At 41.8% G+C, this 13,178-nt stretch overlaps 1 protein-coding gene across 1 annotated transcript in view; it reads left to right on the top strand.

The window, feature by feature from the left end:
- Positions 1-10,891, top strand: part of PDAP1 (PDGFA associated protein 1) — a 102,443-nt gene extending 91,552 nt beyond the window's left edge. Inside the window, exons 4-6 of the mRNA XM_068244862.1 lie at positions 691-812; positions 5,359-5,510; positions 10,497-10,891. Coding sequence (XP_068100963.1) covers positions 691-812; positions 5,359-5,510; positions 10,497-10,555 — 333 coding nt within the window. The 3' untranslated portion in view covers positions 10,556-10,891. The remainder of the gene's footprint in view (positions 1-690; positions 813-5,358; positions 5,511-10,496) is intronic.
- Positions 10,892-13,178: the final 2,287 nt, after the last annotated feature.

Genomic DNA, 13,178 nt, shown 5'->3' with positions numbered 1-13,178 from the left:
CAAAGCTCACTCCAACCTAAATAATCGCAAATAAGAAGGTAAACTTCTGTTTTGCATAGTATTTTAGTAAGGAAGCTTTTTGATCTCTTTCAGCCCCTTACACACCCCTCAGAGTCTTTGTTTACCATGAGCTTGCTGGGCAATCTGTTACCAAGAAAGGTTGAACAAACTGGGTTTATGTAGCATGGAAACAAAATATGGCTAAGGTGTGACCCGATTAACATGTATAATTACATAAGAGGGCAGTACAAAAGCCTAGCAGATGAGCTTTTTGTCCCTAGGCTTGTATAAAAGACAAGGAAACATGATCTGTGTATGGAGGGAAAAAAGGTTTTGCAATCTATTTAGGAAGGGGATCTTTAAAGTAAGAGTTGTTAAAATGTACAATATTTTACCACAGGAAGTAGTTGACTACTTCTGTATCTGCATTTAAAAGAGTTTTGGATGCTTTTCTTTCTTTGAAGGATATCCACAGCCATAATTACTAGTTAATGCCCTGCACAGTTGTTCCAGGGATGTTATCTGGCTGCCATCTGGAGTTGGGAAGGATTTTTTCCCCTTAAAAGTGAATTGGCCCAAGCCTTGTAAGGTTCTTCTTCTTTAGTAAAGGCTTCCTTTTATTGATGCTGTTTCATTGCTCTGTTATTGTTGTGCTACTGGCTAAGTGTAATTTTTTAATTTGTATTTTAGCAAAAGCGAAAAGGAGTTGAGGGTCTCATTGACATAGAGAATCCTAATCGGGCAGCACAGGCATCTAAGAAAGTTGCACAGCTCGATTTGGATGGCCCAAAAGAACTATCGCGAAGAGAAAGGTAACTGTTCTGTCATAGCAGCACTTGTACTAATGCATATAAAAGTGCTTATTCAGAGGTATAAAAAAAAAGTTTGTCTTGCTCAAATTTATGATTGCCATTTTCAATATTTTTATAGAGTTGAGAATGAAAGCTGTCACCTTTTTACTACTGCTTAAAAGTTGACTCCAATCATCAAATGCTAAAAAATAAGGAACATTTATCTCAAAGAGTAGAGAAGTACTATGCATAAATCGTTTATTAAATAATTGTTTTTTTGACAATAATGCCCCCAATCTGAGCAACATACCCTTAAAGGGCAACTGATGAGAAAAACTGTATTTATCCTCAGTCTCCTAAAAATGACTTTTTTTTAGATATGCCACAATTTTATTTTATATTTAAATCTAGTTTTTATTTTTTACTGTTTCATTGTCTCCGCTTAATGACACCTTCATTGAAGTATGCCAGTGGTCAAATCTATTCATTCTTGACCCTTTTTATCTCTTCTGCTCTCAGAAGCCATCTAAGCCATCTACATGAAAGTGTTTATGGCTGTAATTACTTATCAGTGAGGGTTATGCTATAGTCTGACCCAGTCCTGACTGGGGCAGGAACTGTCACTTGCATATCTGATGTTTAACTTTTTCAGGCAGAGAAAGAAAAAAAGGAACACGTGCTAGTTATGTGTGCTTGGCACTATACATACACATGTCTATCTCATCGTGTCATGTCATCTCGGTTGTCCTTTATTCTATCCTACCCAACTTTAAGCTCCCCTTGCTCACTAGAGATGATAAATGACATGAAAAAATGTCTTATGTAAATGTTTATGCAAATATATGCAGCTTGAAAATGGACCAGTTAAGTCCCACCCAGGTTTAAATTGGTCAATTTTCAAGCTCCATATATTTGCATAAAAATGTACATACATATGCATATCCTTGATTAACCCTATTGCTCACTAGTGATAATCAATGACAATTTTCCAAGTATGATGCACACCTAGTTCCAGTTCCATGCAGCTTGACATTGTGCCCATTAAATCCATATGATTAGTATTAGTGACAGCTATAATCTATATACACAATCCACAGCAGCGCTTCTGAAATGATGATCAATGCAGTATTAAACCTGTATCAAGAAAGCGTAATCATAGCGGGTAACCTCCAAGGCACTTGTACACCCTGTGAAAAAAACACACACAATGTGCCCAGGATAACAGCCACCGCATGCAGGATAAGGGGTCACGCTCCCCCCCCTTCAATCCCCTGCTCACCAGATCACTGCTTGAATATCAGGCATATAATCTCAATACTGCAATAATCCTCTGAAAGAAATATAAAAAATTCGCCTTGCATAGCATAAAATCTTTTTTAATATGGGTGTATCCCCTAATAAAATCAAGCGTACCAGATAAAAATCAATACAAGCGTTTCTCACATGGCCGAATCAACGGCAAAGCTCATCCTTCAGGTTTCCCCGTCTCAACGCTGGAGAGGACCTTCTTCCGCAATCCTGTGTAGAGCGATGTCAGCGTGCGTATCCAAGCTCCGCCCTACGCGTTTCGTCACTAGGCGTGACTCATCAGGGGCTATGGATACGCTACGCACAAGCTGAGGTAATGTATACGAATGCCCGCCCATGCCACCACCCACACCACTACGTAGCCTGGATAGGGTGTATATCGATAGGTCTACCAGCGGAGGGGGGCGGAAACCCGTAGGTTCACATAGCGGCATCCGATTGATGCCAAATAAAACAAAACGACACTTCAAACCATTTCATCCTCCCAGCGCCACACAAGAGGCGCAAACAAAACCCTCCCCATAACAATCTTACTCACTCTAGAGCACATAATTTGACCCCAAGGAGGACCATAACCCCACCCCCTGTCCAATGCAAAAATAAACTTTATGGCAGCCCTAGGATCCCAATAGACATACTGAAAACTACCCTGCAATATTAAGAACCATATGAAATACACGTTAGTGAACCCAGCCCACCCTTTTAGAAGGTTATTCCAGATACCTCTCTGACCCAAAGAATACACTGCCAGTTAGTCATTAGAGATGAAGCAGTTTATGTCAATTTCGATGTTTAGCCCCCCCGGAGTGAGGCTCCCCAATCTATAGCTCCCTTAAACGGTTGCACCCTCTCCAGCTTGGGGCCAGTTTTTCCAAAACACAAAATTTGAGGCCTTCAGGGTCACAAGAGTGTACGTTCCTAAAATGGGCGGACACACTGTGATCCTCATGTCCCTTTTTAATCTTGTAAATATGTTCTCTTATGCGGGTTTTTAGAAAGGTCTTTTGATTAGAGGCAGAGGTTATGGATCTAATTGTTTCCCTCCTATCAGACAAATCGCATCCTTGACAGTTTCCACAAGGATGCGATTTGTCTGATAGGAGGGAAACAATTAGATCCATAACCTCTGCCTCTAATCAAAAGACCTTTAAGATTACTAACTTTGTCACTTGCACCTCTACATTTGTGGTCTATTTGCTATGGTGCAGCTGCGGAGTCCAATATGTGGGGAGAACAACCAGAGATCTAAAAACCCGCATAAGAGAACATATTTACAAGATTAAAAAGGGACATGAGGATCACAGTGTGTCCGCCCATTTTAGGAACGTACACTCTTGTGACCCTGAAGGCCTCAAATTTTGTGTTTTGGAAAAACTGGCCCCAAGCTGGAGAGGGTGCAACCGTTTAAGGGAGCTATCTAGATTGGAGACCAGGTGGATCCATAGATTGGGGAGCCTCACTCCGGGGGGGCTAAACATCGAAATTGACATAAACTGCTTCATCTCTAATGACTAACTGACAGTGTATTCTTTGGGTCAGAGAGGTATCTGGAATAACCTTCTAAAAGGGTGGGCTGGGTTCACTAACGTGTATTTCATATGGTTCTTAATATTGCAGGGTAGTTTTCAGTATGTCTATTGGGATCCTAGGGCTGCCATAAAGTTTATTTTTGCATTGGACAGGGGGTGGGGTTATGGTCCTCCTTGGGGTCAAATTATGTGCTCTAGAGTGAGTAAGATTGTTATGGGGAGGGTTTTGTTTGCGCCTCTTGTGTGGCGCTGGGAGGATGAAATGGTTTGAAGTGTCGTTTTGTTTTATTTGGCATCAATCGGATGCCGCTATGTGAACCTACGGGTTTCCGCCCCCCTCCGCTGGTAGACCTATCGATATACACCCTATCCAGGCTACGTAGTGGTGTGGGTGGTGGCATGGGCGGGCATTCGTATACATTACCTCAGCTTGTGCGTAGCGTATCCATAGCCCCTGATGAGTCACGCTTAGTGACGAAACGCGTAGGGCGGAGCTTGGATACGCACGCTGACATCGCTCTACACAGGATTGCGGAAGAAGGTCCTCTCCAGCGTTGAGACGGGGAAACCTGAAGGATGAGCTTTGCCGTTGATTCGGCCATGTGAGAAACGCTTGTATTGATTTTTATCTGGTACGCTTGATTTTATTAGGGGATACACCCATATTAAAAAAGATTTTATGCTATGCAAGGCGAATTTTTTATATTTCTTTCAGAGGATTATTGCAGCATTGAGATTATATGCCTGATATTCAAGCAGTGATCTGGTGAGCAGGGGATTGAAGGGGGGGGAGCGTGACCCCTTATCCTGCATGCGGTGGCTGTTATCCTGGGCACATTGTGTGTGTTTTTTTCACAGGGTGTACAAGTGCCTTGGAGGTTACCCGCTATGATTACTCTTTCTTGATACAGGTTTAATACTGCATTGATCATCATTTCAGAAGCGCTGCTGTGGATTGTGTATATACTTGTGAGGAGAACTTGCGTTTTTACTCTGCGTGGCAGCTAGCTGCATACTGGACAATACTTGTTATAAAAAAAAAGTGGTGAGCGCTGTGTCGTTTTGAATTGTAGCTATAATCTATAGGAGCAGTTAAAAAGGGCACAAGACATGTTTTGTTTAAAAGGGCATTTGCTATATTTAGCGTGTGTCAAGGGTTAACATCCTGTGTTTACATATTAGCTATGTATGCCAAGACTGACGAATTCCTGAGCTGACAGAGCAGAGAGCACAAATTACACTTGTAATTACTTGTAGATGAGGGGGAATTAGAATTTTCTCTGAATGCACAGGGTGGAATTTTCTGTGTTTCCTTGTGTCCTATGCAAGAGCTCAGATCCAATTCAAGAGATTTAAAGGTTGGGCATTACCGGGGAAGAGGAGGAGGGTTCTCTGTGAGAGTATAGAGAGGTTTGGTCATAGTGAAATATTGCTCAATATAACCAATATTTTACTGTGTGAATTAAGTAGTAGAATATGGGTAAACTGGCACCTTTTATATAGGTGGTGGCAGAGAAATTGTGTTACAGTGTGAATACAGGTTAATGACAGAGTGAGTGTGGACTATGTTGAGAGTTTGTTGACTAATCTTTACATAAGGTTACTGATATTGTCATCAACTGTCTAAGTAGATTATTCTGTAGGGCAGTTGCCAGTGTTAATGTTCCCCATGCTTGTTTAGCTGCAAATAGTTTTTTGTCTTATAAAATTTGCCATATTTTGTCCACCAGGGAAGAAATAGAGAAGCAGAAGGCAAAAGAGCGCTATATGAAAATGCATTTAGCTGGAAAAACAGATCAAGCAAAGGCTGATCTTGCACGCTTAGCAATCATTCGCAAACAGAGGGAAGAGGCAGCGAAAAAAAAGGAAGAGGAGAAAAAAGGTAAGTGTGTCCCTGATTTTTAAACCTTTACACTTTACCAATGCCTTCCATATGAGAAGGAAAGAAAGGGTTGTCTATTATAAGTTGCAAATTGAATGTAAATATCCAATAATTAATATGGATATTTGGAATATTATTGCTACCCAGTGCCCACATATTCAGACCAATGGGGATCAGAAGGATCCCGGCTCCACTCTCCTCCCCACTCACCGCACCGATAGCGCCCACCTATGCTGTCACCCTGGAGCACCCATAGCACATATGGGTGCTCCAGGGTGACAGCATAGGTGGGCGCTATATGTGCAGTGGGTGCACAAGGGAGCTAACGTAATGTATCCATGTGCACCATGCACATACACCAGCATAAGCTGTGTGCATGCTGACAAACACAGGGGAAGGAGGGAGTGCACTGAATTAGACCCTAGCCACAGGGGTCAGTATCAAGAACAAAATATTTTAAACACATTTGTTTGAACATTTGCATGTGAGAGTGCGAAGGGTTAATAGATTTTTGCTGTTTTCTGGCCACACCCCCTTCAGCACCTCCCTTTCCTTAACTTGTTCAATGTCCTAACTAGATGCGATGTGCCTGGATATATGTATTTTGTTCTTGTGCTATGACCCCTCTGGAGGAGCCTCTTGCAATGGCCATGCGTGTCACTTCCTCTTCCTGCTTCATTCAGTGATGCACTTCTCTAACAGAGAAGATAGGGGTGACCCGGAAGTTATAACATAGCCAAGATGGCAGCCGCGATTATTATATTGAAATCGAACGAAAACTGGTGTAGAACGGCGATTCGGGCATCAAATGAAAGAGGAGAGCACAAGCTACAGAAAGGTATGCATCTTTAAGTACTTTGCAGTTCTGGTCGGAGTCTTAAAGGCGTGCCCATGAGAGGTGCTCGGAGTCCCTTTAATATGCATGTCAAGAGGGTATATTACTAATATTTTTTAAAATTATAAGCCTGCAAATAGTGATGGACGCAAAACTGAAAAAATGCACCTTTATTTCCAAATAAAATATTGGTGCCATACATTGTGATGGAGACATAATTTAAATGGTGTAATAACTGGGACAAATGGGCAAATAACATACGTAAGTCTTAATTATGGTAGCATGTATAATTTAAAAGCCATAATGGTCGAAAACTGAGAAATATTGAACTTTTATTAATATTCCAGTTTAAAATGCATTTAGAAAAAAATAATTCTTAGCAAAATGTACCACCCAAAGAAAGCCTAATTAGTGGCAGAAAAAAACAAGGTATAGATCAATTCATTGTGATAAGTAGTAATAAAGTTATTGGCGACTGAATGAGAGGTGAAAATTGCTCGGATGCATAAGGTGAAAAACGACTGATGGCTGGAGTGGTTAAGGAGAACAGTGGGTAAGGCCTGTGCACACCGAGCGTTTTTTGTAGCGTTTTCCAAACCGCTTCCGCCTGTGAAAACAATTGGCTAATGTATTTTAATGGGATGGTGCACACCAGTGGTTTGAGGATTTTAGCAAACTGCAAACGTGGGTCCTATAGCACTTTTGCGGTTTGCAGAAGCGTTTATGCCTCAATGTAAAGTATAGCAAAAGCTCAAACCGCTCTGGAAAACGCTAGATCAGAGTGGTTATCCAGGCATTTTTGTTACAGAAGCTGTTCAGTAACAGCTTTTACTGTAACAATATTTGTATTCTACACAAAAACGTTCCAAAAAATGCTAGGCATGTTTAGAAAACGTCTCTAAACATGCCTAGAATCGCTCTGAAATCTGCTCCAAAAACCTCTAGCGTTTTGAGGATCTGCTAGCAGTTTTGGTGTGCAGTGGGCCTAAAAGTAAAAAAACAAAAGAATTTTTCGAAAAGACTGTCGTTTTTCCAAAAATCGATTTTAAAATGCAAAGGAAATATTACAGTTTAAAAAACGTTTTTCCTTTGCATTTTTAAAAGCGAATTTCTCAAACTACAAGGTCTTCATTTTACCGGCACAAAATTACGCAAAATTACAAACTATTACAATTACAGACTAAATTTAATTACCATTACAGTTGTTGCTTTTTGTATTAAGATACAATACACTTGTGTGTTTTGGTTTTTTTTGTTTATAGTAAAAATATAGATTATAGATAAAAATTCAAATTTAAATAAAATGTATCTGTTTAATTACGATTTTTCCCCAAATTTGCATTACGATTTTCCATCGTAATTGCGAATTTTGATGCAAAATTATGTCTATTTGTACTCATCCCTAAAAGCCACATGCCAAAAACTATTAAAAATCTATGTGCAGGGTGAGGAGGGATTCAATCAGCTAGAGCTCTCGTTAATCAGAATATGATCTGAGAGGGCTCTATCTTTTGTCCACATTGATCAGTTTATGGCTAGCCTTACTTGCAATCCAAGGTTTTACTGTACAGTATACCGTATATACTCGGCTATAAGTCAGGAAATTTAGGACTGACTCACTGTATAAAAGTGGGGGGCCGCCTTATACATGAGTCAGTCCTAATTTTCCCCACTTATAGCTTATATGAGGGGTCGTTCTCTCTCCTTCTCCTTGCTGTGCTGCAACAGCAAGTGTGCTGTAATTTCCCTCTCCCCCCCCCCCCCCACCCACCATCACCCAAAGGGAGCCGTCTGCATGTATTTCCCCCCTTGCGCTGGGTAATCCTATGTAGAGTGATTCGCGCAGCAGAAGCTGTCACGCACCATCAGCGGGCACACCGTCCTCTCTTCTCCCTTGACTCGTGCTGATCTCCGTGGGTAGCCCTGCCACCCGATGTCAGAAGACGGAGCTACGCTAGAGCCTGGAGATCAGCGCGAGTGAAGGGAGAAGAGGTCGGTGTGTCGGCTGATGGTGAGTAATGGCATCTGCTTCACTCATCACTCTGCATAGGATTACATAGAGCGAGGGGGGAAATATAAGCAGACTGCTCCCTTTGGATGATGGTGAGTGGGAGGGAGGGGGGGAAATACAGGCAGACGGCTCCCATGGGTGATGGGGGGGGCTTACAGGCACGTGGCTCCCTTTGAGTGATGGTGGGTGAGAGGGAGGGGGGGGGGATACAGGCAGCATGCATTTGGGTGATGATGGATGGGAGGGAGGGGGAATACAGGCAGCATGCATTTGGGTGATGATGGGCGGGAGGGAGTTACAGGCAGAGGGCTAATGCCTGCATGTGTGTCCTGGACGAGTCATTTGCTGCACTTAGGGGCCAGGAGTATACTTTATGCAGTGCAGCCATTAACCCATCCTGATCCCCAAGTGCAGCTATTAACTTTGCTGGATAGACTTATACATGAATAATTGGAAAATTCCTGCTTTTGAGGGTCAAATATTGGGGTCGACTTATAAACGCGGTCGACTTGTATCCGAGTATATATGGTATGTATTTTTAGGTATATGTATTTTACAGTATATGTAATTGTAGGTTTCGGAGTTGTACTGTTTCAGGAACATAAAGATCTATTAATTTCCAGTTAAGAAATTAAGAGAAAAAGGTGGACAGAGTTTTGTGTTTAAAGTGGAGTTGTCAGCCATACTATCTCAGGGAAAAAAGAAACCACATATATAAGTAGATAAATAATTGCTCTACTTACATATGTATTGCACGGTCCACATTTTGATTTTAGTTATTTTTCTATAGTAAAATAAGAGAACATTTTTCTTGGGATTTTCCATTTTGTCTGTGTCTATCTTGAAGCCAAACCTGATATAATTTCTTCCCTTACTCTGTCTATCATTGCCTGCCCCTCTCCCAGTCCTCAGACACTCCCACCCAGGTCTGCAGTAAAAAGTGCATTGAGAAATATTGTCCAGTCAGAGAGGAACAGAGGTGTGGGAGGGGAAAATGGAAGGGAAAGAGGCTTCAGCAATAGCAGCATAGGGAGCGATATACAGGCTGGGAACGCGAAGAATCACTCACGTTCCCATGCCTGTCGGCCGGCGAAGGCCAAAGCGGAAGTGTTCGCCGGCGGGTCCTGGAGCGTCAGAGCGGGGCTGTGAGGGCACCGATCGGCTGCTGGGGGCTGAGGGTAGCTCCAGGTGAGTAAATCTCATTTTTTATAGTTCACTTAAGGATCACTTTAAGGAACTCAAAAAGCTGTCCAGTTGAAACAAAGTCTAGAGAAGTGACAGATACACAAGTGAAAGTAAATCTTTTCATTTGAGTTGTTTCTTATGTAGAATGTAAATGGGGTTTAAAAGAAATCTTCAGTCAAGAAGCAAAGAACACATACACTAAAGTTCTGCTGCAGACACTCCCTACCTGCTACCAAGAGCTTAGTATTGCCTCCACTTTCTGTATTTTAGTTCCAACTGCTTTTGCTTGAAGTAGATTTTTTTGTCGTCATGGTCTCTTTGAGTACACGAGCTTGAAAGCATATACGGTAATTGAAAATTACATTAATTTAGCCAGCATTAAGGCTAATGTGCATACACACATGCAATTTTGATTGACCAATCACTGACCAGTTTTACCACCTCAGTGTAGTATGAGATTATGAATACTATGAACAGATTGTGTAGGTAAGCTGTCATATTACATGGTAGTGGTCAAGGTGTCCAATTATTGGTCAATACAATTAGGATTTGTGTATACGGCGTTGGGTGGTTAGCACTCTCTCACCTTAAACTGGAGTTGGTATGTGTTCTCTGTGTTTGTGTATGTTTTTATCTGAGTGCTCTAGTTCCTTCCATATACCCAAAAAATACTGCTAGGCTAACTGGCTCCCCTCAAATTAACCTTCGGGTGTAGAAGGGCCTTTAAATTTTGAGGCCTGCTGGTGGACTATTGGTGATGTGTACAGATCAAAATGCAAAGAATCCTGGCTTGTAGGCAAATTATAATTTAAGTTGTATGGATCTTGGAAGTATTTTTTTTTTTGCATCCCATTTCCAGTGATGTGACTTGTTGTATTGTATCTCTGTAAAGCCTTGGGGTGAAGATACAGCAACATATGTGTACTAATATGATGATACATTTTTTTTTTTACAGTAAAAGATCCAACAGGAGCAGCAGCCAAAGGTTTGCAGTCGATGTCTCTTAATAAATAACTACTGTGCCATGGTGACCACAGTCAGAGAATTCTTGGGCCAGAGCAACTATATGGTATGTAGACTGTCGTCTAGCCTTCTCTCTGGAGCCTTGAGTGTTCACTACATACTATCTCTGGTCAAGTGGGCACAGCATTTTCAGGCTGCGGATACTGCAATGAAAGACTGGACATGCACTAAGCAAGTATTTATTTAATGCTGAGTGTTTGTGAAGATTGGCTCTTGGAAGGAGGGGAATAAAGTTTGGAATTCAAACTAAATCTTCTGTCATGTTTATTTTATCAATGGGATTGGGTCCGCAAGGAGAGTAATAAAATTTTGAATTCAAAGTCAAAACACCCGTCTTGTTTCTTGTTTTTGTTGTTTATGTGAACCTGTAAGGGTAAAAAAAATGGAAGTTGCATTGCTTACTCTTTTCTGGATTCTTGGGCTGAATGTTTGTTTCTGCTGAGTAATTCACATTTAAATGAAACTCTGCAAGGAGCATTGCCATGGAAGGGGTACCTAACTACAATAATAAAACAAAACAAATGTTCAAGTGCATTTTTGTCACCTCAACCCGATTGAGATGCTGTGGCATGACCTCAGTAAAGCGATTTACACCAGACATCCCAAGAATATTGCTGAACTGAATCAGTTCTGTGAAGAACGGTCAAGAATTACTCCTGACAGTTGTGCAGGTCTTGATCTGCAACTACAGGAAACGTTTAGTTGAAGTTATTGCTGCCAGAGGAGGTTCAACCAGTTATTAAATCCAAGGGTACACATACAGTGGCTTGCAAAAGTATTCGGCCCCCTTGAAGTTTTCCACATTTTGTCACATTACTGCCACAAACATGAAACAATTTTATTGGAATTCCACGTGAAAGACCAATACAAAGTGGTGTACACGTGAGAAGTGGAACAAAAATCATACATGATTCCAAACATTTTTTACAAATAAATAACTGCAAAGTGGTGTGTGCATAATTATTCGGCCCCCTTTGGTCTGAGTGCAGTCAGTTGCCTATAGACATTGCCTGATGAGTGCTAATGACTAAATAGAGTGCACTGGTGTGTAATCTAATGTCAGTACAAATACAGCTGCTCTGTGAGGGCCTCAGAGGTTGTCGAAGAGAATATTGGGAGCAACAACACCATGAAGTCCAAAGAACACACAAGACAGGTCAGGGATCAAGTTATTGGGAAATTTAAAGCAGGCTTAGGCTACAAAAAGATTTCCAAAGCCTTGAACATCCCACGGAGCACTGTTCAAGCGATCATTCAGAAATGGAAGGAGTATGGCACAACTGTAAACCTACCAAGACAAGGCCATCCACCTAAACTCACAGGCCGAACAAGAAGAATGCTGATCAGAAATGCAGTCAAGAGGCCCATGGTGACTCTGGACGAGCTGCAGAGATCTACAGCTCAGGTGGGAGACTCTCCATAGGACAACTATTAGTCATGCACTGTACAAAGTTGGCCTTTATGGAAGAGTGGCAAGAAGAAAGGCATTGTTAACAGAAAGCATAAGAAGTCCCGTTTGCAGTTTGCCACAAGCCATGTGGGGGACACAGCAACCATGTGGAAGAAGGTGCTCTGGTCAGATGAGACCAAAATGGAACTTTTTGGCCAAAATGTTAAACGCTATGTGTGGCAGAAAACTAACACTGCACATCACTCTGAACACACCATCCCCACTGTCAAATATGGTGGTGGCAGCATCATGCTCGGGGGGTGCATCTCTTCAGCACGGACAGGGAAGCTGGTCAGAGTTGATGGGAAGATGGATGGAGCCAAATACAGGGCAAACTTGGAAGAAAACCTCTTGGAGACTGCAAAAGACTTGAGACTGGGGCGGAGGTTCACCTTCCAAAAGGACAATGACCCTAAACATAAGGCCAGGGCAACAATGGAATGGTTTAAAACAAAACATATCTATGTGTTAGAATGGCCCACTCAAAGTCCAGATCTAAATCCAATCGAGAATCTGTGGCAAGATCTGAAAACTGCTGTTCACAAACGCTGTCCATCTAATTTGACTGAGCTGGAGCTGTTTTGCAAAGAAGAATGGGCAAGGATTTCAGTCTCTAGATGTGCAAAGCTGGTCGAGACATACCCTAAAAGACTGGCAGCTATGATTGCAGCAAAAGGTGGTTCTACAAAGTATTGACTCAGGGGGCCGAATAATTACGCACACCCCACTTTGCAGTTATTTATTTGTAAAAAAAAATTTGGAATGATGTATGATTTTTGATCCACTTCTCACGTGTACACCACTTAGTGTTTTTCACGTGGAATTCCAATAAAATCGATGCATATTTGTGGCAGTAATGTTACAAAATGTGGAAAACTTCAAGGGGGCCCGAATACTTTTGCAACCCACTGTAGTTGTCCTGTGGACAGATTCCCCCACCTGAGCTGTAGATCTCTGCAGCTTGTCCAGAGTCACCATGGGCCTCTTGACTGCATTTCTGATCAGCGCTTTCCTTGTTCGGCCTGTGAGTTTAGGTGGATGGCCTTGTTTTGGTAAGTTTACAGTTGTGCCATACTCCTTCCATTTCTGAATGATCGCTTGAACAGTGCTCCGTGGGATGTTCAAGGCTTTGGAAATCTTTTTGTAGCCTAAGCCTGCTTTAAA

The sequence above is a fragment of the Hyperolius riggenbachi genome, chromosome 7 (genome assembly GCF_040937935.1).
Source record: "Hyperolius riggenbachi isolate aHypRig1 chromosome 7, aHypRig1.pri, whole genome shotgun sequence".
Taxonomy (NCBI): domain Eukaryota; kingdom Metazoa; phylum Chordata; class Amphibia; order Anura; family Hyperoliidae; genus Hyperolius; species Hyperolius riggenbachi.
This window is presented reverse-complemented; position numbering and strand designations above follow the sequence as displayed.